Source organism: Branchiostoma floridae, chromosome 2 (genome assembly GCF_000003815.2).
Source record: "Branchiostoma floridae strain S238N-H82 chromosome 2, Bfl_VNyyK, whole genome shotgun sequence".
In the NCBI taxonomy this organism is placed as follows: domain Eukaryota; kingdom Metazoa; phylum Chordata; class Leptocardii; order Amphioxiformes; family Branchiostomatidae; genus Branchiostoma; species Branchiostoma floridae.
Window position 1 is genome coordinate 24,835,439 of NC_049980.1, and position 25,893 is coordinate 24,861,331.

Here is a 25,893-nt window from a genome sequence, read left to right on the forward strand (position 1 = left end):
CACCTTTATACATGTATATGTTATAGTCTATCGCTGTACTTTTGTCGTGTCAATAAAGAATATTGTGTCTTAGTATTAACATCCATATCTTTTGTCCAGGTTTGACTCTGTTGATCAGTGATACAAGACAAGCGGTACAAGAAGTGATCGGAAGGTGTGGTTATCAATATCCTTTTTACAATATTATATCCAATTTAAGACAAGTGATGCTATCTTTGTGCTGATTATACATTATGATTGTAGCTACCTTTACCTAGTCCAGTCCACAAATGTTTGAGGATCAGCGACTATGGTGGCTTCCAGCACCAGACTGTACTATGCCACACACTCACTTGTCTTCTTGCACGAAGTGCATAGAGCCTACTAGTTCCACTAGGCTTCGATATCTACTACATGTACGAGGGTCTGCATGGGGGGGTCTTGGTAACGCTTAACGGTGAATTCAGGAGGCCCGGTAACGGTTAACGGTAAATTCAGGAGGCCCGGTAACGCTTAACGGTAAATTCAGAAGGAGTTACAAAACATAACACTGTTGAAAGTAACATTGGCGTAACCTATTTATACAACGCTAGAGTAGTTATATCAATGGGGGAAAATATCCGACTAATGACAAAGCAAAAGGTGCCCAGAACCCGGAGGAATGACAGTGGCAATGTCCATGACATCTGTAAATTGACGGAGGCAGATCTAGAGTTCCTGGCCCGCCACAGAGGCGGCGGCAGCAAATTTCTTATGGGGGGATTGAACTATTGTTTCAGCACATGGAGCGCCGAAGGCGCGACGCATCCCAGGGGGGTCCGGGGGTATGCTCCCCCGGGAAAATTTTAAAATCAAGACCCTCTTAAATGCGGTTTCCTGCATTTTCGGCAAATTTTGCCGACTGACCAAGCTAGGTTGGTTTTGACATTTTCATCAAATTGCACAATGATTATAGCTTTGGCGTCCACCCCCAGAGCTCCCGACATATTTTACCATTTCGAGCTCAGAAGGCACGGGACGTTGCAATATAAGTCCGGGAAAATTAAAATCTGGACCGTCTGAAAACGCCATTAACTGCATTTTGAAGGACAGATTTTGCTGTAAGACGAAGCTAAATTAAATGACATTTTATTAGAGAGAAAAGTTTGTTGTGCCTTCCCACGCCCCTAACATATTTTCACCATGTCATCGTGAGCGCCAAAGGCGCCAGCCGTCGCAAGGAAGGTCCGGATAAACCTCATTTTCTGCATTCTAGGAGTACTTTTTGCCTAAGCTAAGTTTGACACTGAAATCTGTACGAGTAATAAACTTTTTCAGGGCGACGCTTCCGCAACATATTTTACCCTGTCCAGAGCCGAAGGCCGGGAGGCTCGGAGAAAATTTTAAAATCTGGACCCTTTGAAACGCCATTTCCTGCATTTTCCGGGGTTCTATCTGGCATTTGACTTCGTGTGTATAACGGCTTACGAAGAATTTCTTGGTAACGCTTAACGGTGAATTCAGGATAAAAAATAACGGTTAACGTTGAATTAAAACGACCAACAACGCTTCACGAAGAATATACCGATAACGATTAACGTTAAATTAGAGAGGGTCGGTAACGATTAACGGTGAATTAAAATGGCTCGTAACGCTTAACGGAAAAAGGCATGCAGACCCTCATGTACTAGTTTCACCAAGCTTTGCTAATTACTACTTCTGCTATACTATGCCATATACATGTATTTCCCAACAGGATTTCGACAGGGCAGGTAGCTAATGTGAGGTAGATGACATAGAGTCAGAGGTGTTAAATCTTATCAGTTTAGCTTTGGAATTGGATTGTATTGAATCCAGCTACCCCACCTAGCATGTTTGTTGTGAACTGCAGCTTGTCCCTGAGGCAGGAGCTGTCCCTGGAGGAGGTGCACCAGGCTGTGTGGAAGGTGCGCAGGGAGGTGGAGCGGGCACCAGAGGACGGGCTGGACATCACCGGCAGGTCGGCCAGCACGTCAGGCCTCACCAAGTACATGCTGCCTGAGGAGGAAGAGGAAAAACTCGACCAGGTGACATGATATTGCACGATATTCCTCCAGTGTATTTACTGTCCAAGGGTTTATGATCAAATAAAGGGATTACCATACAGGGCAGACTTATGGTTTACTTGGCTTACCAATTTTCGAACAAATCATGTGGCAGCCCATTCCATTCATTGGAAAGTATAAAGAAATAATGACAGGAGAGGAGTGTCTGTCTGTCACCTTAAATACTTACATGACAATTTTGTAACAAATTTTAAGTTATTGACTAAACAAACATGTAAACCAATATGGAATTCATCAACTCATATGAGCTTTCATTAGGAAACATGTAAACCAGATGCTCACTGTCAGTCATCATCTCCTCCCCATGACTTGTGCAGGCCTCCAGCCTGTCCCAGGATGACCAGGTCTTACAGAAGCTGCTGTCAGAGACCAGGGACATGATCGAGAGGTGGGTGACAGGAAAAGTCTTAAAAAATACATTTGTAACAGTTCCTATTTTTTCGATTTAAAATGCCAGTGCCAGTTCTGTTGACTTTTTTTACGACTGTTTGACAAAACGAAAATGAGCAGCATGTTGATATTTTGAACATCATCAAAGTTTGACCTCTTCATCCATATCAATGTACATACAGGTAATCCATGTCCTTTGAAATAGTAAGGTCTAATCCATCCCTATCTTCTCAACACAGAAAACCATTAAGATGTAACAGCACTACATGAACCTTCTTTTCAGTGTTGACTTCCAGACAGTGCTGTCCAAGTGTCTGGAGGCCAGCTTCACCCGGCTGTGTGATGAAGTAGGCGTGTTCTTCAGTGCAGAGGGAAATGCTGTGGCCGCAGATGGGGACATGGGGTGTGTGATGTCTTCTGTAATACCATTATGGCTAACTTTGAAAAGACAGATAGATAACTCCAGGTTTAATGTGCAAGTAGGGACCAAAACCTAAGGGCATTGTAATTTTCCAAAGTTAGTATTTATGCCATTGGCAATAGATTTCAAGCCACATCACGAAATAGAATTTTATGCATCTAAACAAGGAGGTTAAAAATCACAGGAAAGAGTTCCCTATTGTACCTTGTTGGCCGCGAGTGTGAATCACATCGAAGTGCTAATTACCCCAATCTGCATCTCGCCAGACTAGCGTGGGCCTTTGTTTACGAATCAGTTTCAACATCACTCGTCCAGGAACATCGATTTGGGGCCGGGATTTCAGCAATTTTGAGGATGATTCTCATTAAATACAGCGCTACTTTTACTAAAGAAACAGATATCAATAGTGATGATACTTCGCCGGAGGCAAGTGCGAGCAGAGTTCCCCACGGGCCACAGAAACGTGTGTAACAACAAGTCACGCGGTGTAGAAGAACGCTGGGTCGGCTTTCATAGCCCAATGGACACACGGCAAAAATAAAAACTTTGGAGCTATTTGTAAGAAGCTTGAGAAACGCTATGCAACTTTATTTTCAAGTCTGTCAAATTTAGAAATCAAGCCATCTGTGTAAAAAAATTGCGTTCCTCGTGAGGCAAAAATTCCCTCAATACCAACAAAATAGATTTCCTCGGAAATATTATCTTGCTTCCCATCATTGCCATGAACATCCACGGAGCCCTCAGAGTACAAAATTCATGCATCACGAACAGCAAAAATTGATCGCGGACAGCAACAACAAATACTTATTTGACACACCCAAGCCCTCTACTATCGTGGAAAAAAGTCTCTTTTGCGGGGCAAGCGTAATAATTTTTTAATAGACACATGAAGTAGAGAATATTGTTCATAATTCTGAGACAAAAAATCGGGGATACAGCGACAAAAATGCCTGTAAATTCACTCAACTTGGTCGCACAGCGCCGAAACAACTATCTTCATGATCGCCATCTTGGTCTCTCCACAACAGTACTGTTTGCACACGTCACCTTCGCTTCCCAAATAAGGAAATCCGCGGAAACTGCGCTCATCTCGCTTGCAGTTCGGCAACCCTCGGTCGTCCTCGGCCGGGATCGCGGCGCATGACGTCATGGCTGGGCTCATGTGATTGGCTGACACATCCGGGCTCATCAGAAATGGCGGGAAACCCCGCGGCCATCATGGTCATCAAAGACGCACCGCCGGAGGGCGGAAACAATGGGCCCGGAGGGTCTGAACAATAGCGCGCAGCGGGGTGTTAATGACTGAGCTCTCTCCTGTGATTTTTAACCTCCTTGATCTAAATGATGACATTGTTTTACTACAGGGTGCCCAAGGTGACCCTTCCCATGGCCAAGGTCATCCCAGTGATGAACGGGCAGATCCACCAGATCTGTAGTGACTCCCCCAACAAATATGTACAGGTGGGTGCTGCTTTCCAGCTGTAATGTTTGTCAGTAGAATTAGAATTAAGATGGACTGTGTCATAAAATTATATCTGTAACATCTGTTCCTCATCCAGGAATATTCATTTTTCTACTATTATTCCAAGGAACTGTGGGATATGTAAATTGTTAGGTAACCTTTACATGGAAAATGTAGAATTGGAATGTATAAGAGACATCACACTGGTCAGTGTCAATGGTTACGCTAGTCATTGGAGTTGTTACCCTGGCCAGGAAAGTGCAAAAAGTGCGAAAATGGCTTGGCATGGGCTTTGTCATCCAATGGAGACAGTGGCATCAAGTTGGTTCACTGAAGGTTGATCACCTATCCAAATCAAAGTTTTAGCATACCTATAGCTTACTTACACGGTAAGATTACGAATCATTTCGAAACACTACCTAGCCTGTGAAATGGACACAAGTCTGTAAGAAATAACCTTCTCCTTTTCCTTAGGAACTGCTGTTGATGGAGTGTGTGAAGGATTTTGCAGCCAATGTTTATGAGGCCTTCAGCCAGGCCCAGGAGCCTCCCGGACTTGCCTGAGAACTTCAGTAGATCATAAGTACAATGTACTTTTACACATTACAGCAAAGTACTTTGGCGTTCTAGACTAATCTAGTAAAAGAACTACTTGTCATGTCTTAGCCCATACTGGTTAACTTCATCCAAAAAAATTGCGTGTACAATTTGCATTTGCCAATATGGAGAAGGCTGATGAGACAGAACTTGTTGTGTTTGCCATGTCGTATTCTGCTGCATTCTTCTACCATAAAATATACTGTAAAATATTTTGCCATCTACATGCATTACTAGTGTACATTGAAAGTCAAGAACCGTTCACATGCTCCCACAGAGACTATTGTTTTAAGTGTACCAACATACACCTTGTGTAAAATCTTTCAGCAATATTAGAGCTTAACCAACATGTCTAGCAACCCAAATCAATTAAAGAAAAGAACATTAAGTGGGAGGATATAAACTTTGTATGTTGTCGTCACATCTGACCCTTGGGTTGGAATGTGTGAAAACTGAAACTTTATGTATGTTGGGCTAAATTAGATTGTTTCCCTGAGCGTCATGTCCCCCAAATGTTTTCATAAGGAAAGTATTTTCCATAGTTTGGTGCACAGATTATCCATGTTTCAAGTGAACATTTCCTCTTTTGGTGGAGCTTCTTTTACTTTTAAGGTCAAAGTGTCATATGATACAGGGAGTAGACACTAAGATATCTTAGCATTTTCTGGCTATTTGTAATTTTTTCAGTACTTGCACATTTTAAGGAATAAATATGGACATTTTGCTTGTACATTTTGCTCAGCAAATTGAGAAAGGCACTGCCTTGCTATCCTAGGCATGCATCAATGCATCAATAAACCGTACACAGCTTTGTATTTTGTTCTTTTATTCAACTCTTAACATTTAAGTTGTAACTTTTTCAAAAACTTCTACATCTTCTATGCAACTGAAAAAAAAGTAATGTTATATTTCGCTTACTTGTGTTAGCCTTATAGGTATAGCACAGTTAACTGTAAATTACACCAACCATTAACTTGTATAAAAGGTACAATTTGGTGAGGGTTTGTCATTCACAGTTTGCTGTTAACTTTTTTTAATGCTGAAACTACCACCTACATGCATAACAAAAAAGCTCTGATAATACTGGTGGGTAACACTTCATCCACTCATAAGCACAAGTACACTCTTTTCCTATTCATGTTTTTAAAGCAAATAAGAAGTGCTTAAAATATTTATAGGCAGACAACAAACGAATCATTAGTAGGCTACTGAACTCCAAAACTACTGAGCTTTGTCTATAATCATATTATAGGGTGGTGTAATGTGTTTCTATTGCTTTAATGTACTATAATGGTAAATTTATAAAACATCAGTTCAAAAATAGAAAGTCTCTGCATATCATCTGTTTTCTGTATAATGATGTACATAAATGGTGGCACAAATGGCAACAATTGCATAGTGGATACCACAAAACCCTTTCAACTCTGTTATAAGTTTGCTGTGCTTTCAGAAAAATTGTTTCTCAACCAAAGACGGTGCAGTATTTAACATTCCAGTAATCTACCTGATACAACACTTCTGGTTGCTATAGAAAGGTAAATAGCACTGATCTATCTCAACCTACGTAACATACGTACTTGTGTATTAATAGTAAGTAAAGAAACTAAAAAGTAACTGTAATCGACATCTCCAGCTTTCTTTCCTATACTTTGCAATGTTAATGAACATGAACTATCAGCCAAACAGTAATTCTGTGTTATCATGATGCAAAGGCACAACAGCACTGTACAATACACTACTCTTCTCATATCTACTAGAAAAAAAAATACTGTATGTTGCACTTCTTCAACTATTTTCTTATTAACAAAATGTTATCAAAACTAGGCTGACTTTCATTGGTCCCTTATTCTGTACTCGGGTATGCTGGTTCCAAGCAGGCATCAAACTTGGTACACCTGCTCTCCAATTGTCTCCACATCACCATCTGCAATAGAAACATACCAGTCAAGTCTAAGTGTATTGCAGTATGGTGAAAACATTCCCATGTTATACAATAACATGCCTTATACACTCATTTCTATGCAAGGCCATACTGACTTCATTATATCGAAGACATCCATGCATGCATCAACCTTAGTCTGTTTTTAGAAAAAAATGTGACCACACTAAATCTTACCAAAAAAAGTTGCAAAATGAGCAAACGTGGTGTACATCTAAATTACAAAAAATATTGGAAAATGGACCCTCGAGTTGTTGAAAACCCCTTTCCCTATCATAAAAAAAACTGATCTATTGACATTATATGTATAGTAATTTTTAGAGAATCATTTATGATGTAAAAATTTTGCTCTTTTGGATATCATTCCCAGTGTAATTCATTCATGTTGGAAGTAATATACGAAAAAATAATTACTCACTGGTATGTACTTCTTGCTTGCCCATCCCTATCTCTTTGCCTGCAGACGAATCCGTCATGCCATTCATTTCACTGAGGTAAAGCAAGAACAAAGAAGCATCTTAAAAAGACAGGCAATGGAACTCCTCCAATCATCTTAGTGGTAACCTAAGACTTGAACCTTTTTAATACTGGCACTTTTACTGACAATCAGGGTTAGGCATGATTACACATAGATGGGGAGGCTTGATTGGGTTGACACAAAGTTCTGCTACTGATAGGCACAGAAAGTGAAATAATATGAACTCACCTCAGTGTGCTTGTTTCTGTAGAAGTAGCTGACATGGCAGCCTTGATTTCAAAAGAGACAGGCAATGTGTTACTGGGCACAATGAGCTGCTCTTCATCTGCACTGTCGACATCAGCAGCAGGGACAGGCACATGCCTACTAGGGGCACTCATGGTGTCAGCAGGGCTCACACTGCTGTCTTCTGTTGGCCAAAATGATTTTGGTGTTAAATATCATTCAACATTAGGCAGAGACCATGCTTCTACAGTCTGGCACGTAACCAGTTATTAACTACAAACATGAGAGAAAAAAAAGGCCACATATTGAAAATGATAAAATAGACAGACAAAGACAGTTTAAAGTTTTGTACTCACCCTGTTGTGATCCACTCTCAGGGCTGGAGCCTACTGTCTCCTCAAAGGTTGTCCAATCTGACCCTGTGACCTCTAGCACTGAAGAAGGGGACAGAGCTTTGTCTGTGGCAAAGGAGAGGGACACCTCTCCCATTGGGGTGTAGAAACTGGAGACTGAGGGCCTGTTGGTGGGGGTCTGACAGGAAGGGCTTGTGCCTGATGGACCAGGTACTGTTAGAGTCTGCACTATGCTGTCAGCAGATCCCATCTCCAAGCTGTGTGAGTGAAAAAGCAATAAACACATTAACCCAATCCATTAAAACTCTCTAGCATAAATACCAACTTTAAGATTTGAACTCATGTCTTGATACAAGTCACTTACCATGGGCCGATGTCTTCTGCCTGAGAGTGAGAGAGATGTCCAGTCTGCCCATCACCTGCATCAGCCACAGCCGGATCTTGAAGCTTGGTGTCACCTGCCTCCGCAGCTGGTTTCTGCTCTACCTCTGCATCTGTTAAATCTGCTGTCAACTCCTCAACAGTCTCTTCTGCGTCTAGATAATAATAAAGAATCATTCAACATTTGAGAGTTTTCCTACGATCTTTGTGATTCTGGAATAAAGCTGTGAATTCAATCCTCACAAAAGAATCACACAGAATGTCCGGTAAGTGATCTTCACCTTTGACTGTCTGCTCTCCTGCCTCACTGCCTGGAGCAGGGCTGGCCGACTCAGCCGTACTGGTGCCTGTGCAGCCGCTCAGACTGTCCATGCTGCCACTCTGGACACTGCCTGCTGTAAGATAAAACATACTTGTATAAATGACAATAAATGCAATAAACCAATCCTGACTGTCAACAACACAATTAGCAGTTTGGTTGACCAATGAAAGAGTAGTAGCATGTCCATCAGATATTTGAATTTCTTTGTTTCTCCTGCAATTCTACATTTTGACAGAGATGAGCATGTCTATGGATCTATCTATACATAATTTTCTACTTTCCTTGTAGTCCCCAAGATGGCTAGTTGAAGAACCCCCTTAAATACATACTACAGTAGGTATATATGTCTATTCAGTGCTTCATCACTGAGCGAGATGGTTTTTCAAATTTCATCCTCACCCTTCCTCCTGGCATGCCCGGCCACCACCATGAGCTGAGAAACAGTCTTCTCCTCACACTCGCTGTAAAGTTCCACTTTGGTGGTCCCCTCCGGTGTCACATCATCCACCAGCAGACGGAAAGTCTTGTCTTGGACAAGGTCCTCGAAAAACAACACTGCTTCGTCTGACCAGTCACCTACACAGTTAACAACATGTAGACACACACTCAAGATCATTTAAATAACGTGAATATGGGATAATGAGAAGTAGACAAATGGTATATGCAAAGCAAACTACAATTTAGTACAAAATAGTACACATGTGTATAGAATAGGCAAACAGGCCAGAAACAATTTTTCTAAATGCATAAAACCAGTACAACTTTAGCTCAACAGCAAAACAGAGGGTTTGACACTGATATTTGACAAAACATGGATATAATAAGGAGGTAAATTTAAACCTCGTATTGCTGAGAAAAAAACTACAAAGAAACAACTTGCTATAATAACTGTATAACACAAAAGAGAAACTATAGCTTGCCAGTATCTGTACTCCTGCCCTGTATTTCAGACATGCTACATTCCAGTGCACAAGGAGGCACGGCAGCCAGATCAGCATCCAAGGGGCGAGTATTCACTGCGCTCACAGTCTCAATACTTCCAAAGTCAATAAACCGCACCGTCAGCATCTTGGAACTCACAACATCCAGAATCTAAATTCAGGCAGAAACAAACAAAATGTCATGCAGAAATAAATGTGCCTACTTAAACTAGAATATCTTTTCTACTTTGGTCACAAGTTTTTGCAATCCTCTGCAAGGTGAGCAACAGTACTTGCGTTCACCCTTAGACATTGCCCCCCCTTCACAATGCTACAAACATAGCAATGCTTTCTTATTTGTTACAATACATAATTTAACTTTTTACTTGTTCATCATTTCACAAGACATTTTCATCCAAGATAAACTTCTTATCCACAAGTAAGAATCACACCTTTGCTCGGTACCAGGTCTGGTCCTCACTGTACAGTGCACAGCAGAGGTCACTTTCCTTTGGAGACTGCACTGTTTCCTGGCAGGACTGACAGTAGGCTGGAAGTGGAGCAACAGGAGAATTAAATACATATACCTGTTTTGTATACTATGTCCTGTCTGTTATTCAAAGCAAAAGCTACATGTAAAGAATATCCTCCTGAATTCGTCCGAGCTTCTAAAAATCACAAGCTTTGATACAAAAGTTCAGCAATTTGGTGGATAAGATTAGCATAATGCATCAGATTGAGACGGATGGATGGACAGACCTGAATCAAGTTGGACACGTAACCAGAAGAAGACTTAGGCAAGTAATCATTTTGCCATAGTCGTCAGTGCAAGTAAATGTATTTCAAGCTCTGAGCAAAGTCTTTCAAAGTCAAAGATTATGAGAAGAAAAAAAATAGAATCTATTATTCAGTAAACCATGTGTGTTCATCAGTCATTTCTTCAACCTTCTTGACCACTTACATTTCACAATGAAGGCTTTGGATGCCTTGTGGATGAAATGTCTAAAAACAGGCTCCTGTATACAGCCCTGTGACATTGACCTACTGAAAACATTGACCAACTGAAAACAAAGACACAATAATTTTGTGAGTACCATTTATCCTTGGGAGGTCAGCCTCGACATCCTGGCACCAGAACTGATCAGGTGTAGTCACGTTTGTCACCACTACATTCAGCTGGTCACCAGCTTTCACTTGCCGTGCTGCCAATCTGATGCTACCTTCTGTCTCAGGTGAAGTGCAAGACTCTGTATCATCTTGTGATGTGGTTGAGACAGCTTCGCTACCAGTATCCTGAAAAAAGGGGGTAGTGTCAAATATGTTGATCAAAGTAAATGTATGTATACTTTACCAAGAAAGTTATGTTTTCTGCAGCATTTCCATATACAGTATGTGCGTGAGTGTGTCAACAAGATAACTCGAGAATACTCAAAATACTTGGCTGTATTAATTTAAATTTGGTAAGTGGATAGGTCTTGATGAGACCTCCAAATCATTTGATATAGGGCCTCCTTGCAGCTTGTTATGGTACTTCAGTTGAATTATTTTTTTCAATCTTATGATCTGAAGATGGTACTGTCACCAAATTGGGGTGGTGGTTACCTCCAATGCACTGAAGGAAGTGACAGAAGTTTGATCCCCCTAGCAGCTTTAGCTTGTTTCGAATGGAGTTATCCTTCCCAAATGTCACTATGCATACTTGTTATTCATTAATTATAAGCTACGGCCGCGTGGCGCGTTGGCACACCCGATCCCTCGATCTCGGAAGTTAAGCAACGCGCGGTCCGGACAGTGCTTGGATGGGGGACCAACCAAGGACGTCCGGATTGCTGTAGCCTCACGAAGTTTTCACGAAATCGTCTTCCGGGAGGGACGTAAAACGGGGGTCCCGTGCTCGAGGAGGTGCCTCGACCACGTTAAAACAGCCTCATTACTCATACTTTGGGTACCTACTGGCTGCAAAATACACCAGATTATTATTATTAAGACACAAAAAAATACAGTCCCAAATTAAATGGTACATTGCACATACCCCTACTAAGATACTCATGACTGTTCATTGTGTGTTCTTACTATGAATCAACGTCTCTCTTCTCTTTAAATCTACAGCACGTGTACAGTACCTGTGGTTCAGAAGACACCTCACTCCCTTCTGCCTCCTCCCCTTCCCTTGTAGCTAACCTGCGATCCATAAGCTGCTGCACTATGTCCACACCTACATCATAGGTGAATACATTACAACTGGGTTAACAGTGGGGAGGCATATGTTTACACCTTTGTGTATGTCAGTTGCCAGAGGGTATAAAGTTATGCTAGGTGTTCACTTCAATAAATTAAAAAAAAAAAGGTAATGTCTTTCTAGTGCCAGCTACTTCTTAGGTACTTTCTTGTCTCATTCAATGGGTAGTGTCATCTTGTAAATACTGTTCATCATTGGTTTGGAACCACCAATAATGATAATTAATGTAGTTACCCTCCACTGTGCAGGTTGCCAGGAGAATCTTCCCATCATCCTCCATGTCAGCGACCACGCCCCTGACCACACCTCCAGAGCACAGTTCTTCCAGAGCTTCCTTCACCTGGCACGACCATGTTTCTGATGTTGCCTCAAGCCCACTTAAACCACAGTGCACTGCCTGGGATTTTGAAATAAACATATGTTTCTACTGTACTCTTAGTTGTGTCATAATAGCTTACCATCAACTGTAAGAGCAATAAATAGGGACAATTTGGAATGTTATGGAAATTAGTCAGTACGTCAAAAGAGTAACCTGCCACTGGTTAATGATGACTTACAGGTTCTAGCTTCTAAATCCATCAACAGAATTTTTGTTTCATAAAGATTTTACAGCAAAGCAAAGACCTCGGCATATTTTGATAACAGAAACAGTAGTATGAGGGCTAGGCTCTTACTTGTGTGGGAAGGTCAGCTAGCTCAGGGTGCAGTTTACGGACATCACTGCTGTCCACAGTTTCTGTGTTCCCGTAGTCTACAAAGTACACAGTCACCTAGAGGGAAACGTGTCACAACTTTGTACTAAATACCATTGAAAGTAAAATTAACATCCAAAACTAACAATAATGTCCTATGATTTTTACATAGTTAGGTTCAAGAAACAATGCCTGCAATGGTAGCAAATGCACAGAGGAAAAAGTAGAAACTTCAAGTCAATACAATATAATATCATTTGGAGGCAGCACATAAGTTAACGCTTGGTAGATCTAATGCTAAGAGACAAAGTTCCATGCTCTCACACTTGCATCACACTTCAAAAGACGTCTATGCATGTCTAACTTTGTCACTTACTTTTTTGATGCTCTTTTCAAATCATCATATTTGAGCAGATTACCTGGTTATTCTCGACAGACACCACTTCTGCCCTGTACCACAGCCCATCAGTAAACTTTGCACAGCAGATAGAACCCGTCATCATTTCTTTCAGTTGCAGATCTGACTCAGCTATCCTGTATGGAAGGTAGGTCAAAAATGTGTATTAAAAAATCCAACATGCAAAATTCCAAGAATCTTCTTTCATCTGTCTTACATCATTTTCACTTCAAGTTGATAATTCAGGTAACAACCAATATTCCAGTGAAGTGATGTGACGAGAATTAGATCAAGGTTCAAGAAACATAAGCATCCACACGCAAAGAAATGCAGCAAGCCTGTGAGTTGCTTTAAGCATCAGTTTTCAAACAGCCATAGTCCAATCAATCCTACCTGTCATAGATGTTGCTGATGTTCTCTGCCAGCTTGTTCAGGTCCTGTTCAGACTGGACCAGCTGCAGCACCATGTTGTCTGGGTCTTCAGCACTCAGGAAGTAGAAATCCACCTCCTCACCTATGGACAGATGTGGCTTCTTGTACTGTGCTGGTGTCTCGTCTTCAGAGTCTGTAACAAAGAAGTAAAGCCACACTGGGTTACAAAAAAGTAACATTTCTTTCATATGTTTTAACCCTCATATTAGAACATTGGTTTAAAGGTTGCTGGCAACTAAGAGCAGTGTGTTTCATTCAAAAAATGAGGGCAGTAGTGTAACTGTGTTATAACCATAAAAAATAAGCAGTCAATCTAGAAAAAATGCTGACATGCTGAAAACTACATGTCAACTACTGGAATTCATTTCCAAACATCTAAACCTCACCTTCACTCTCTTGTTCAGCGGTAGCCTGACCAGGCCCTCCCTTCACTTCATCACCAACCAGTTCCAACTGGTCAGTACCTGGCTCTGACTGGCCTGACACTGAGCCTGCCTCATCAGAAACCAGTTCTGGCTGGTCAGACACTGGTTCCATCTGATCAGGGACTGGTTCTGCCTGATCAACAACCACTTCTTGCTGGTCAGTGATTTGATCTGGCTGGCCATACACAGGTTCTTTTTGGTCAGTACCACATTTTGGCTCTTTCTGGTCAGTAATCAGCTCTGACTCGTCAGGAACCGATTCCCTCTGATCTGAAACTGGTTCAGGTTGATCTGACACTGACTCCACTTTGTCAATAACTGGTTTTGCCTTGTTGAACACTGATTCTTCCTGGTCAATATCTGACTCTGACTTCTCAAATGCTGATTTTGTATGACCACTAACTGAATCTGGCTGATTAGTTACTGCCTGGTCAGGAACTGGCTCTGACTTCTCAGATACAAGCTCTGGCTGGTCAAGACCCAAACCTGCAAGGTCTGCCTCTGGCTCTACCTGGTCTGACATTGTTTCAGCCTGGTTAGTTGCTGGTTCCAGCTTGTCTGACACTACCACATCTGCTTGGTCAGAAAGTGGCTCTGACTGGCAAGATACCGATTCAATCTTGTCTGTAACCAGTTCTGACTTGTTAGAATCTATCATTTCTGAGTCAGAAATTGGCACTGACTGGCAAGATGTGGATTCAGTTTTGTCTGTATCCAATTCTGGCTTGTTAGAATCTATCCCTTCTGGGTCAGAAACTGGCTGTGCCTGGCAAGATTCGGATTCAGTCTTGTCTGTAACCAGTTCTGGCTTGTTGGAATCTAGCACTTCTGTGTCAGAGACTGGTTTGTTTTGAGATTCTGCTGGTTCTAATTCTTCAGAATTTAGTGCTACCTGATCATCGATTAGCTCTGACTGTTCAGACTCTGATTCTAACTGTTCAGAGGCATCTTCAAACTGATCAGAAACTGGTTCAAACTGGGTGGAAATAGAAACTGGATCGAACTGGGTGGGAACACAAACTGGTTCAAACTGGGTGGGAACACAAACTGGTTCAAACTGGGTGGGAACAGAAACTGGTTCAAACTGGGTGGGAACAGGTTTCAACTGGTTTGAAACTGGGTCCAACTGGACGGAATTTGGTTCCTCCTTACCAGGTTTTGTTTGAGCTTTTGCATGCTCCAAGGTGACCATCTTCTGGTTAATGGAGCTGCCATCACTTTCACTTGGGTCATAAAGAACCACATCAAATTTGTCATCACATTTGCCGTCAAACTTGGCCTTAAGCTCTTTCTCTATGCAGGCATCTGAAAAAATACATATTTTTGATGATTAGCAAAAGTGGACACTACAAGGCTTGAGTCAGTGTGCATCACCTGTTACTGTTATATTCTTTCAACACGAATCTGTTACTATTCTAATGCAAAACAATGTGACAAATTCAATCACTTGTTTCTTCTTCCCTCCTGACAATAGTACAAACCTTGGAAGACTTGAATAGCCTGGTCACTCCATTTGTCTGCCATGGGCACCAGTGCAGCAAGTCTACATGGTATAGCCTGCCCAGGCAGCTGGGACAGTTCCACAGGAAGGGGTCGCAGCTTGGCACAGGGGACAACTTCCGGGTTCCCATAGTCCACAAATCTGGAGAAAACAAATTGTTACATATAGCTAACAGTTCATTAAATCATTGTCTCCTGAGACTGGACTGCCAAAGAGAAGGGGAGTACATTATATAATGGGAATCTATTACAGAAGGGATCAAGGTTGTATCAAACTATCAAGTCATTCCATCTTTGTACACACAACAAGTCATGTCCATGTAGGAATCAATAAAACAGGTGACAGTTGATTAAGAAACATGCGAGACATTATGTACCTGACATCGCAGCCTTGCTGTGTAACAGCAGTGATGACTGCTCGGTACCACTGATCATCCACAGAGAACTGTGCCAGGCAGCTCTGGCCTTCCAGGGGGGTTGACAACGGCTCCACTAGATCACAGCAAAGAATAAAAAATCATCCGTTTTACATACATGTAGAGAGAACAGAACAGCTGTAAAATCCTAGGTCTGAACCTTGTCTCACACACCAAAAATTAATGTAAAAAAAACAAAACAGATGTAATAATATACAAGACGTCAAGCACATACCTGCTACGGCACAGTGGTTAGCGATGTCCTCCGCTAGCTTGTTCTGCTGTGTCTCTGCACTGGCCAGCTGACAGGAGAAATGGTCTGGTGACTCCCCACACAAGTAGTACACAGTCTCTTCTGTCCCAGTCTCAACCTGCAGGGCTGGTATCCCCATGTTCTGGCTTTCAGGCTGAGCTCTCACGTCTGAGGAGACAGTCTCATGGCTCTCATCTAAGCCAGAGTCTGGTGTCTCATTCTGTTCCACAGCTGGCGTTGTCTCAGTTTGACTCTCCTTGCTAAGCTTTGCTCCGATCGACTCCTCCCCATCAAGGAGCCTTACATTCCATCCACTCCCGTGCCTCTTGTTGAACTCCACCATCAGTTGTCTTTCCTCTGTGAGCTCTGAGAACTTCTCGTTCGTTCCGTCAGGCCAGGAACCATCAACAGGCAACACATCTGACAGACTGCATGCTATGGCCTGACCAGGCAAAGTCATGAACTTCGGGGAGATACTCTTCACACACTCTGCTGGGACGACTGCTTCCTTTCCTAAGTCGATGTAGTAGACGCTGACAGAATGGTTGGTGAACTGCACCCTGCCTCTGTACCATACCTCCTCTCCTTCCTCTGACAATGGCACTATGCAGGGCATCCCAGGTTTGATGTCAGCGATCTCTCGGTCACATGTACCAAGGCTGCTGTATTCCTCGTTTATCTCTTTAATCAGCATGTCCAGTTTTCCAGCGGATGTTGCAAGCTGGACGAAGAACATACTTGGGTTGGTGGTGTGGGAAATGTATCCCTCCTGTAGCTCTCCCTCATCGATATCGTTAGCTGCATACACAAAGTTTGTTGGCTGAGGCAGACTTTCGATCGCAGAGACTTCCGGGTCCACACTTTGTAGACTATCACCAGTTTCATCCTTGGATGGAGTGGAGGTCTTCACTGTGGTCTCTTCTACGTCTTCTCTCCCTACTCTCAGCACCATGTCTTTCACTGACGTCTCACCTTGGAACACCTCTACCATCCACTTTTGTCCGTCTTGGTGCAAGAATTTGATGGTCAAGACTTCTGTCAAACCCTGCATAACACTGGTGATATCCTCAGGCAGATCAGTGGCTTTCTTACCTAGTGCGCACTCAATAGCTTGTAGTGGGGTCACAAGGAACTCTGGCGAAACAGACTTCAACCTTTCCAACCCAACAGATTCAGAGTTGCCAAAGTCGACATACAACACTGTGATAGCACTTCCTTCAACGCTGAGAACCTGTGCTCTGTACCACTGGTCATCTGCAGTGTACATGGAAAGGACAGGTGTGCCAGGTTGCAAGCTGTCCAAGGATGGAGTAGACAGGTCTTCACAGTGCTGAATTTTCTCCATCAGTCCCTCAAGCACCTCCTCTGCCCCTTCCATCTGTATGTAGAACTTTGTTGGGCCCACCACAGAACTGATGTAGGCTGAGTGGCTTTCTCCCTCCAATATCTCTGACAGTTTATAGGCTGCTGTTTCCACTGACTTCTGACTCTCTTGTGTCAACGCTTCATTGACAGACAGATCTCCATCTAGGAGGATGACTTCTAGCACCTGCTTTTTGTCCTGTTTGATGACATCCTGTACATCAATTGTAAGTGCCTTGTCATTGGTCATGTCAGAAAATCGCTTAACCAGAGATATTTCCCATGGGGTGGGTAGGCTCTTCAGCACACACTCAAATGCTAGCTCTGGCAGCTCCATGAACTCAGACTTCATCTGTTTGACTTTTGATGATACCACTTCTTCTGTGTTTCCAAAGTCTACAAACTGCACTGTCAGTGATCCTTCCTTTACTTCAACAACTTTTGCCCTGTACCATCCTCCATCCTCGCTGTACTGTGCCAGGCATGCTGTCTGTTCCTGAGGCATGCTCAATGCATCTTCCTCATCCTTCAGGTTTGAGCAGTGTGTATCAATAGTATCCATCAGTTCTCCCAGTGCATCTGACTGTTCAACCTTCTGGCACCAGATGTGGTTGGACTTGTCCATGAACGAGATGTATGCTTCTATTCTGTCTCCTGTCTTGACACTGTCTGTTTTGAACAAAAGCCCTTCTTCTACATCTAGAGGAGGGTTGGTGCTGCTTTTAGCTGTGGTTGCCGTAGCATCAACACTAGTATCCTCAGTATCAATTGGTTTGGCAGGTTTGTCTGCTAACAGCTGCTTTCCAACCGTGTCACCTTTCTTCATTGCTTCAGCACTCATTGCCAATTCCACAGTATGAAGGCCACAGCCATCTTTTCCCAACACTTTAATGACATAAGCATCCTCTTGAGAAGTACACAACTGTGTGAACTTTGCTGTGGTGTCGTTGTCCCAAACACTGCCCGGTGGAGTTGTATTTGACAGACAGCACTGGAAGGCTTGAACCGGAACCTCGGTAAACTGCAACTTCATCACTTTCACTAGTGATCTCTCCACCTTCTCAGAGTTGCCATAATCCACAAAGATAACTTCCACTCCATCCCCCTCTACTTTGATGACTTTTGCTCTGTACCAACCTTGGTCTTCTGAGAATTGGGCTATGCATGGCATACCTGGTTGAGGGTCCTGAAGCACTTCTTCATTGTTGATGGCTGCATAGTAGTCACAGATCTTTTCCATCAGTGAGGCCAGCTCAGACGTCGTACTTGCCAGTTGACACCAGAAGTTGGAGGGTGACAAAGTCACAGACACATATACTTCAACATTGCTTCCTTCAGTCAAGTCAACCTCCTTTAGAACAGGGAAAGGCTCTGAAGGTACTTTAGCTACTTCTGCAGGATGGTCCCCACTAGCTTTAGGCGTTTCTGTCTTGATATCTGCATCCTGTACAGCGTGTCCTCTCTTAACCATGTTCTTTCCAATATCTTCACTTCCATCTGACAGCTTGACTCTGACAGGTTCTTTTGAGTCGAGAAACTCTGCCTGTAGAACTCGCTCTATTGTCACCTCTTTGAACCATGAACTGGCTACATTGGACCATTCGGAACCTGTTGGTTTTGTTCCCTCTAACACACATGCAACCGCAAATGGAGGCTGCTTCAGCAAATCAGCTTGTAGCTCCTGCACTTTCTCTAAGGGTACCATTTCCTGATTTCCATAGTCAACAAACTGTACTCCTAGTTTTCCTTCTGACTTTTCTGTGATCCTTCCTCTGTACCAACTACAATCTTCTGAGAACTGGGCACAGCATGGGTCCCCAATACTGAGCTGAGCTGTAGAAGATAGTGGCTTTCCAGCCTGTGCTGACGACTCGACTGCTTCCATTAAATTGTTCAACTGAGGCTCCTGGTCTGCTACCTGGACCCAGAACTTTGCTGGAGTCTCACAGTGACTGATGTACACTGGCACTGATCCTCCTGCTTGCACTGCGACAGGAGGATATTTCAAAGATGCTGGTGTGGTCAGCTGTGGTTCTGTCTCTTTCCGGTTGGACGTAGCAATAGTTGTACTTTTCTCTCTCTCTGATTTTTGTTGTACATCCTCTGGTTCCTTAGACTGTGAGGCTGTAGCTGTTATCTTCAAGATCTCATTGTTGATCTGCAGGACAGATTCTGGGTTTTCCAGCTCAACTTCATAGCTGTCCTGTTTCTTGTCAACTATAATGAGCTTCAACTGAGCCTCAGCAGTTAACTCTGCAAACTTGGCCTTGGCCTCAGGTGTCACAATGTCCACTTTTGAAAGGTAGCAGGGGAAGGCTTGTTTGGGGAGGAGGGCAAGCTCTGGTTTTAAGATCCTCATGTTGCTCTTACTGACTTGCTCCTGGTTTCCATAGTCAACAAACTGGAGGATGTATTGCCTCGGCGACACTGCTTCCTTCACTTCAGCTCTGTACCAGCCTTGGTCAACCAGCTTGTACTTTGCTATGACTGCGTGTCCAGGCTTCAGCTTTCCTACCTCTTCTGCGTCCTTGCTCAAGCAGTGCATATCAATGGCTTCCATAAGTTCATCCAACTTGGACCCCTGGCTCGTCCTCTGGCACCAGAACTTCAGTGGGTCATCTCCATCAGAGACAACAGCTATGCCTGACAGTCCGATCTTGACCTCAGGGTCTACTGGCACAGTTGGATTAGAGGCTGCTTCTTTTATGACCTTGGCAGGTGCTGCATCTATCTTGCTTGTTGCAGACTTTGCAAGTTGTGCCTCTATCATCTTCTGTGTTATGCTCATGTGCTGTTTGCACGTCAAGTCAGTGAAATACAAGGGGACATCTTCCTTGTTAGTCTGTTTGCCTGAAACAATGCACTTGAGCTCCTTGTCGATCACCAAGCGTTGTAGATGACCCAGTGCTTTACTGCTCCATGTCTCTCCATCATAGGGCAAAATCTTCTCTTGCAGTGAGCACTTGAAAGCTTGCTGTGGTAGTTTTGAATAGTTTGGCTTTGACATCCGCAGATCTGTATGTAGCCTCTTTTCGCTGTTGCCATAATCCACATACCTTACTTCCACCTCATTGCCCATGACTTTTGTGATTTTGGCACGGTACCACTCGTTGTCTTCTGAGAATCGTGCCACACAGCCTTGGCCAACTTCTGGGTTTGAGATGAAATCTTTCTCACCACTGTTGTAATAGGTTCCCATGTCTTCCATCAACTTGCTGAGATCGTCGTAACTTTGAACAGGCTGGCACCAAAACTCACTGGGACTGACGAAGAGTGACACCATCACATCAACAACGCTACCATCACCATAAGACAGCTCCTCGTACACAATTTTGTCAGGTGATCCTGATGTCAAAGCTGTTTTCTGGTCAACTGGTTTTGGAGATACCGATCGACTAGATGTGGGGCTTCCTGCTTTGCTGCTGGCAGGAGTGCTGCTTCTGCTGGAGACAGATGGCGTGGCTTCCCTGGCAAATCCTGCCTGCACCAACGCCTGGTTCAAAGATGGCTCTTCTGCGCCTTTCTCCGCATCTCGCAGTTCCAACAGTGCTTTTCCACGGGTGCTTATGCTGGTGACCTTTCCAACAAGTGTCCTTTCCTCCGTCAGTGAAAAGAACTTTTCAATTGCTTTGGCACTCCATGTTCCTGAGGTGGGTTTTACGTATGCTAAGCTGCACTCAACTGCATAGGCAGGTGCAACAGCAAATCTTTCATCAAGGACTCTTATGTCAGTTAGATCCAACATCTCTGTGTTCCCAAAGTCAACGAACTTCACTTCAACTTGTTGTTCCAGGACGTCTGTGATAACGGCCCTATACCACATGGAATCCTCTGAGTACAGGGCACAGCATCGCATACCAACTTCAGGATAGCTGATGGAGGACTGGGCCGCACTATAGAACTGCTGTAGCTTCTCAGACAAGTCGTCAATGTCTTGAAAGTCCCGCAACAGTTGACAGAAGAACTGGTTTGGAGTGACAGAGTGTGTTACAGCTAATTCTTCTGTGGCACATTTCTTGATCTGAAGTTGACTGAATCCAAGAAACTGACTTGAGTCAACACTACCTTTTCTGGAAGAAGAGCTACTGGCCAGGGAAACACAACTAGAGGAGCGACTGTCAGCTGTAAGGGTGGATGGTGCAGTCATATAAGCACTTTGCTGACTGACAGAGCTTGATGCAGAGTCTGTGCTTCCACTGCTGTCAGATGCGGCTGGCTGTTCAGTCTCGTCTTTCAGTACCAGACTCTCTTTACCTGCGAGGTTGGAGGAACTTGGTGCGAGACTCTCTTGTGCCTGTTTCTTTTCTATCACCTCAGGTTGCTGTGGAATGATATGTCCATTGGCAACAGCTGTTGCTGCTGCTCCAGGTGCTGGGATCACTGGCAACTGTTTAGGCGGAGGTTTGACATGGTCCCGTCTGGAAACCAACGTTTGTGTGACTCTACCATACTCATTGTTGACATTCTTGCCTCTGTGGTCAAACAACTCGATCTCATACCGATCCTCCAGCTCTTCCCTGGCCACAATTTCTGCAACAAACTCCTTCTCCAACACCATCTGTGTAAACTGCTGCATCTGTCGCTCTGTCCACATGTCGTTCTTGCACAAGACCCCCAGCAAAGAGCACTGGATAGCTTGAACTGGCAACTGCATGTACTTCAACTTGATGGCTTTCACATTGACCCTGGAGATGAAATCTGCATTCCCATAGTCCACAAACCTCACCTCCACATCCCCACTTTTACATACACCTGTGATGACTGCTCGGTACCATTGCTCATCTAGGGTATACTTGGCCACACAGGGTACCCCTAGCCCACAGGTGTGTAAGGCCTCTTCCTCTTGGTTCAGTTGGGAGTAATGCTTGTTCATGTCCTCCATCAAGGTGTTCAGTTCTTCAGCAGAACTCAGCAGTTGGCACCAGAACACATCTGGGTCAGTGGCATCGGTCACAAAGACATCTTGATAACTTCCCTCCTCTACAAACGGCTGGATGAACTCCACGTCAGTCGGAAGGATTCCTGGTGTAGGTGGCGGGGACGTGGGGACTCTACCTCGCAAGAAACCCTTCATTACTTTGCTTGCTGTTTGGTTATCCTTCATAAGATCAACTGTATATCTTCCACCCTGGTCTCTGGAGAACAGCTTTATCTTGACAGGCTCATCTTTTATGTGGTCCACAAAGTTTTTGGTAAACTCTGGAGCAAGGGTTGCCTTTGTCGGCACCACATCTATCAGGCAGGCTTCAAAACACTGGGGAGGCAGGTCAGTGAAGTCCGGTTTGAGAGCTTTCACTCGCGACATCTCTACTGTCTCACAGTTTCCATAGTCCACATATCTGACCAGAACTCCCTTGTCTGTGACTTTACGAACTACAGCCCTGTACCAACTATCATCTTCTGTGAACTGTGCACAGCAAACTGTGCCCGGCCGAGGATCCTGCAGGGACTCAACATCGGGGCGTGAGTAGTACTCAACATGCAGTCTGTCCATGAGTTGAACAAGCTCAGAGGACTCTTGTGCGGGACTGCAGTAGAATTCACCGATGTTGACCACAGACATTACATGACCATCCAATTCACTGCCTGGGGAATATGCAGGAAGTTTATACTGCAACCTGCTGCTTTGGCGTCTGGGACTGGTGGCAGACTGACTAGTAGCAGATGAAGAACTTGGACCAGGTGGACAGTCCTTCCCTACAGGAACAGTTCCATTCATCAGACCGGTAGGTTTAGCATGTGCAACAGTAAACCCTGCCTTGGCCATTTGTTCTGCAATGCTCACAGGACTACCTGTACCCTTCTCAGTCAGCTCCAGCACATGCTTCCCACCTGTGATGACGACAACTTTGCCCATCAAGGGTTTATCCATAACCAACTTATTGAACCCTTCCAAAGCTTCTTTTGAGCAGGACGTCCCTATGTTTGGCAGGCTACACTCAAAAGACTGGGCTGGTATCTCAGCCATTCTTGAGTTCAGCTCTTTGAGGGTGTTTGTTGAAACTGTTTCTGTGTTGCCAAAGTCAACAAACTTGACTTTCACATCTCCAGTGGTGGAAAGAGACGACACTTTAGCTCTGTACCAACAATTGTCTTCACTGTACTTGGCCATGCAGGCTTTGCCTGGTTTGATTTCACAACTGCGCACTTCTTTGGCAGTTTGCGACAGATCCTGTAACTCCTCTGCAATTGTGTCAATCAAATCAAGGGACTCTTGTAGCTGACATGTAAAGTCTCCCGGGCCTCGTGTGTCAGAAACATACATTTCATACTCGTGACCGAATTCCAGCTTCGTCTCTTTGAAGCCTTGTACACTGTCTCCTATAGCTGATTTGGCAAAACTGTCCTTGATTAACATGTCTCTTATGTCAAGCTTCAGTCCCCCTCTCTGCTCTTTCAGCTGGACATACATCTTTCCCTCTGAACTTTTCCCAATGACTTCCCCCACAAGCTCTTTCTCAAGAGTAACCAGTTCAAAGTATTGTTTAGCTTCTTTTGTCCATTCTGGGTTTGGCTGGATGTCTTTCAGAGAACATTCAATGGCCTGCCTAGGCAGGACTGTAAACTCTGGTCGGAGGTACTTAATGTCAGAACGTGAGGTCTGTTGTGAGTCCCCATAGTCCACACAGTGCACATCGGCAGTATCATCATCAGTAATGCTCTTCACGATTCCTCTATAGTACATATCACTGCTCAATACAGCACAGATCGTGCCAGTCTGGATATCACGCAGAACTGAAGCTGGTGTGTCCATTTCGTGCTTGTGCGCCAAAATGCCTTCCATCAACTCAGTAATGTCATCTTTGTGGCTGTGTAGCTGAATCCAGAACTGATGAGGTGACACAATATGTGACATGTAGATTCTCTCCTTAGTGCCAATAGGGAGGGTTAAGTTCTTGAAGCCTCGCTGCACATTACTGCTATGACATGCAAATCCCTTCTGTATTAGCACTTCTGAAAGTGACTGTCCAGCCCCCTCGGACCCCTGGAATGCTTCAACTACGATACTTTTGTCATGCACGACTTTGACAACTTTCATTGACACCTCGGTGTCAGCCTGTTCCGCGAGGAAAGATGCCGCCTCTGTGCTCCATACACCGTCTGCCGCGGCTTCAGCTCCCGTACAGACACACTCAGAAGCTTGGGATGGGATATTAGCTACCTCGGCAGGACATGCTGTCGTTTTCGAGATGTCAACAACTTCGATATTTCCGTAGTCAACAAAGAGTACTGTAACTGAGCGGTCCCCTGGGCATTTTGACACGACCCGTGCTCGGTACCACCGCGCGTCTTGCGCAAATTTGGCACAACAAAGGTCACCTACCTGCAACTCGTTGAAATTGAGAGAGTTGTTGCTGTTCTCTAGAGACTGTTGCAGGTTTTCCATCGCATTCTCTAGGTTGTTGGCGTTTTCCTGGTCGACTTGAGCCCAAAGTTTGACGACCCTGGAAGTTGTGTCCACCGATGTGATATACGCTCTTAGTCGGGCCCCTATCTCCGGTGCAAAGAGTTTGTTTGACTCCATACTGTCCTCCTTTCAGCCTCAAGGTCCTACAATACGCTTGTCAAAATACGTTGCCTTTTTTGTTGGTACACTGTGGTGAAAAAGCCAGGGAAAAGACGAAATACTCGAGCTCCAGCTATCCACGCTTTCCCGCCATCTTGCGCACAGCATGCAAACTTGCCCGAAGCCACAAATTAAGTATCCAATGACTGACGAGAAATTTTCAAGTATCGCCCAATCATGACACAAGGCTTTTATTTTGTCCAATCATAGCCGCCCTACCATGATGTGCGGACAAGAAAAGTTGCACATGGTTTGGCCCCCTGGCGGGGAGTTTGACCCATGTGTATTGCATTAGAATGTCATTTGCATAAAGGTCTTTTGGGGGAAGCCAACAATTCAGCACGTGTGCACGGACGGTGCCATGCTATTAAAGGGCGGTGTCAATGCATTTTGTTGTCCTTTTTTACACATATCAACTTTAGATAGCTAGCAAACTTTTATGGTTGCTTACATGTCGGGTAAATCAACAGGTGCAGTCCTTTTGGGGGTCATTCAACGCAGTTCTTCCAGTCCTGTTTGGTCCAAACAATTTTTATAACCCTGAAACAACCAGAGGGGCGAGTAGAACAGAAAGAAACAACATCCCGACTCCCGGGATTCGAACCCGCGCCGAACCCGGGCAGCCGGATCACAAATCGGACGTGCAAACCGTTCGGCCAAAAGGCTTAAGCCGTTAGGCGTCTTCGGTTTAGCAGTCCTTGAACACCACTGTTACACTACTCCCCCTTTTTTTTCAAGATTCGTCCTCGAATCTCCGAGTTCGACATCCCTGTGTGGCACATACTAGCCTGTTACTCACAGGGCCGGCGTGGGAACCATTGAAACGTTTCAAGTGTTTGGTATCTAAGTCCTATATTAGCTTATCAGGAACTCAGCCAAACCAGTCGATTACTATTTGTGAGCCGTGTTTATTCAACCTATGCTAAACTCAAGTAACATATAATACAGTGTGTTTCACTTAGGACTACAGCAAGTTACAGTTACAGGATACAGGTCTAGGATAATGATACAGAGATCTAAGTATATTTACAGAGAGAGTCGGTCTAACTAATAACTAGT

At 44.0% G+C, this 25,893-nt stretch overlaps 3 protein-coding genes across 5 annotated transcripts in view; 1 reads left to right on the plus strand and 2 right to left on the minus strand.

Annotated features, from left to right (window-relative positions):
- LOC118409858 (regulator of MON1-CCZ1 complex-like) overlaps window positions 1-2,023 on the minus strand; it is a gene marked incomplete at its 3' end in the record, with an annotated part of 11,395 nt that extends 9,372 nt beyond the window's left edge. The window contains 1 exon segment of the mRNA XM_035811222.1: window positions 1,825-2,023. Within this exon segment, the coding sequence (XP_035667115.1) occupies window positions 1,825-1,990 (166 nt within the window).
- Window positions 1,989-4,900, plus strand: LOC118409088 (peroxisomal biogenesis factor 3-like). Its single transcript, XM_035809953.1, has 5 exons — window positions 1,989-2,024; window positions 2,381-2,451; window positions 2,737-2,856; window positions 4,239-4,335; window positions 4,811-4,900. The coding sequence occupies exons 1-5, from the start codon at window positions 1,989-1,991 to the stop codon at window positions 4,898-4,900; spliced, it is 414 nt and encodes a 137-aa protein (XP_035665846.1).
- Window positions 4,901-5,742: 842 nt separating this feature from the next.
- LOC118409857 lies at window positions 5,743-25,001 on the minus strand. 3 transcript variants are annotated; one of them, XM_035811220.1, is made up of 19 exons: window positions 15,888-25,001; window positions 15,614-15,728; window positions 15,218-15,378; window positions 13,698-15,041; window positions 13,273-13,444; window positions 12,902-13,016; window positions 12,465-12,560; window positions 12,025-12,187; window positions 11,675-11,766; window positions 10,646-10,844; window positions 10,004-10,101; window positions 9,552-9,723; window positions 9,031-9,207; window positions 8,591-8,701; window positions 8,293-8,464; window positions 7,932-8,185; window positions 7,579-7,759; window positions 7,291-7,361; window positions 5,743-6,857 (listed from the first exon to the last, which is right to left on the minus strand). In XM_035811220.1, the coding sequence occupies exons 1-19, from the start codon at window positions 24,790-24,792 to the stop codon at window positions 6,814-6,816; spliced, it is 12,642 nt and encodes a 4,213-aa protein (XP_035667113.1). In that variant the 5' UTR covers window positions 24,793-25,001; the 3' UTR covers window positions 5,743-6,813. The 3 variants fall into 3 exon arrangements, with proteins under 3 accessions (XP_035667113.1, XP_035667112.1, XP_035667114.1); XM_035811219.1 differs by having other exon boundaries at window positions 8,591-8,704; window positions 15,888-25,000; XM_035811221.1 differs by having other exon boundaries at window positions 8,591-8,704; window positions 14,889-15,041; window positions 15,888-24,991.
- Between the last annotated feature and the right edge of the window lie 892 nt (window positions 25,002-25,893).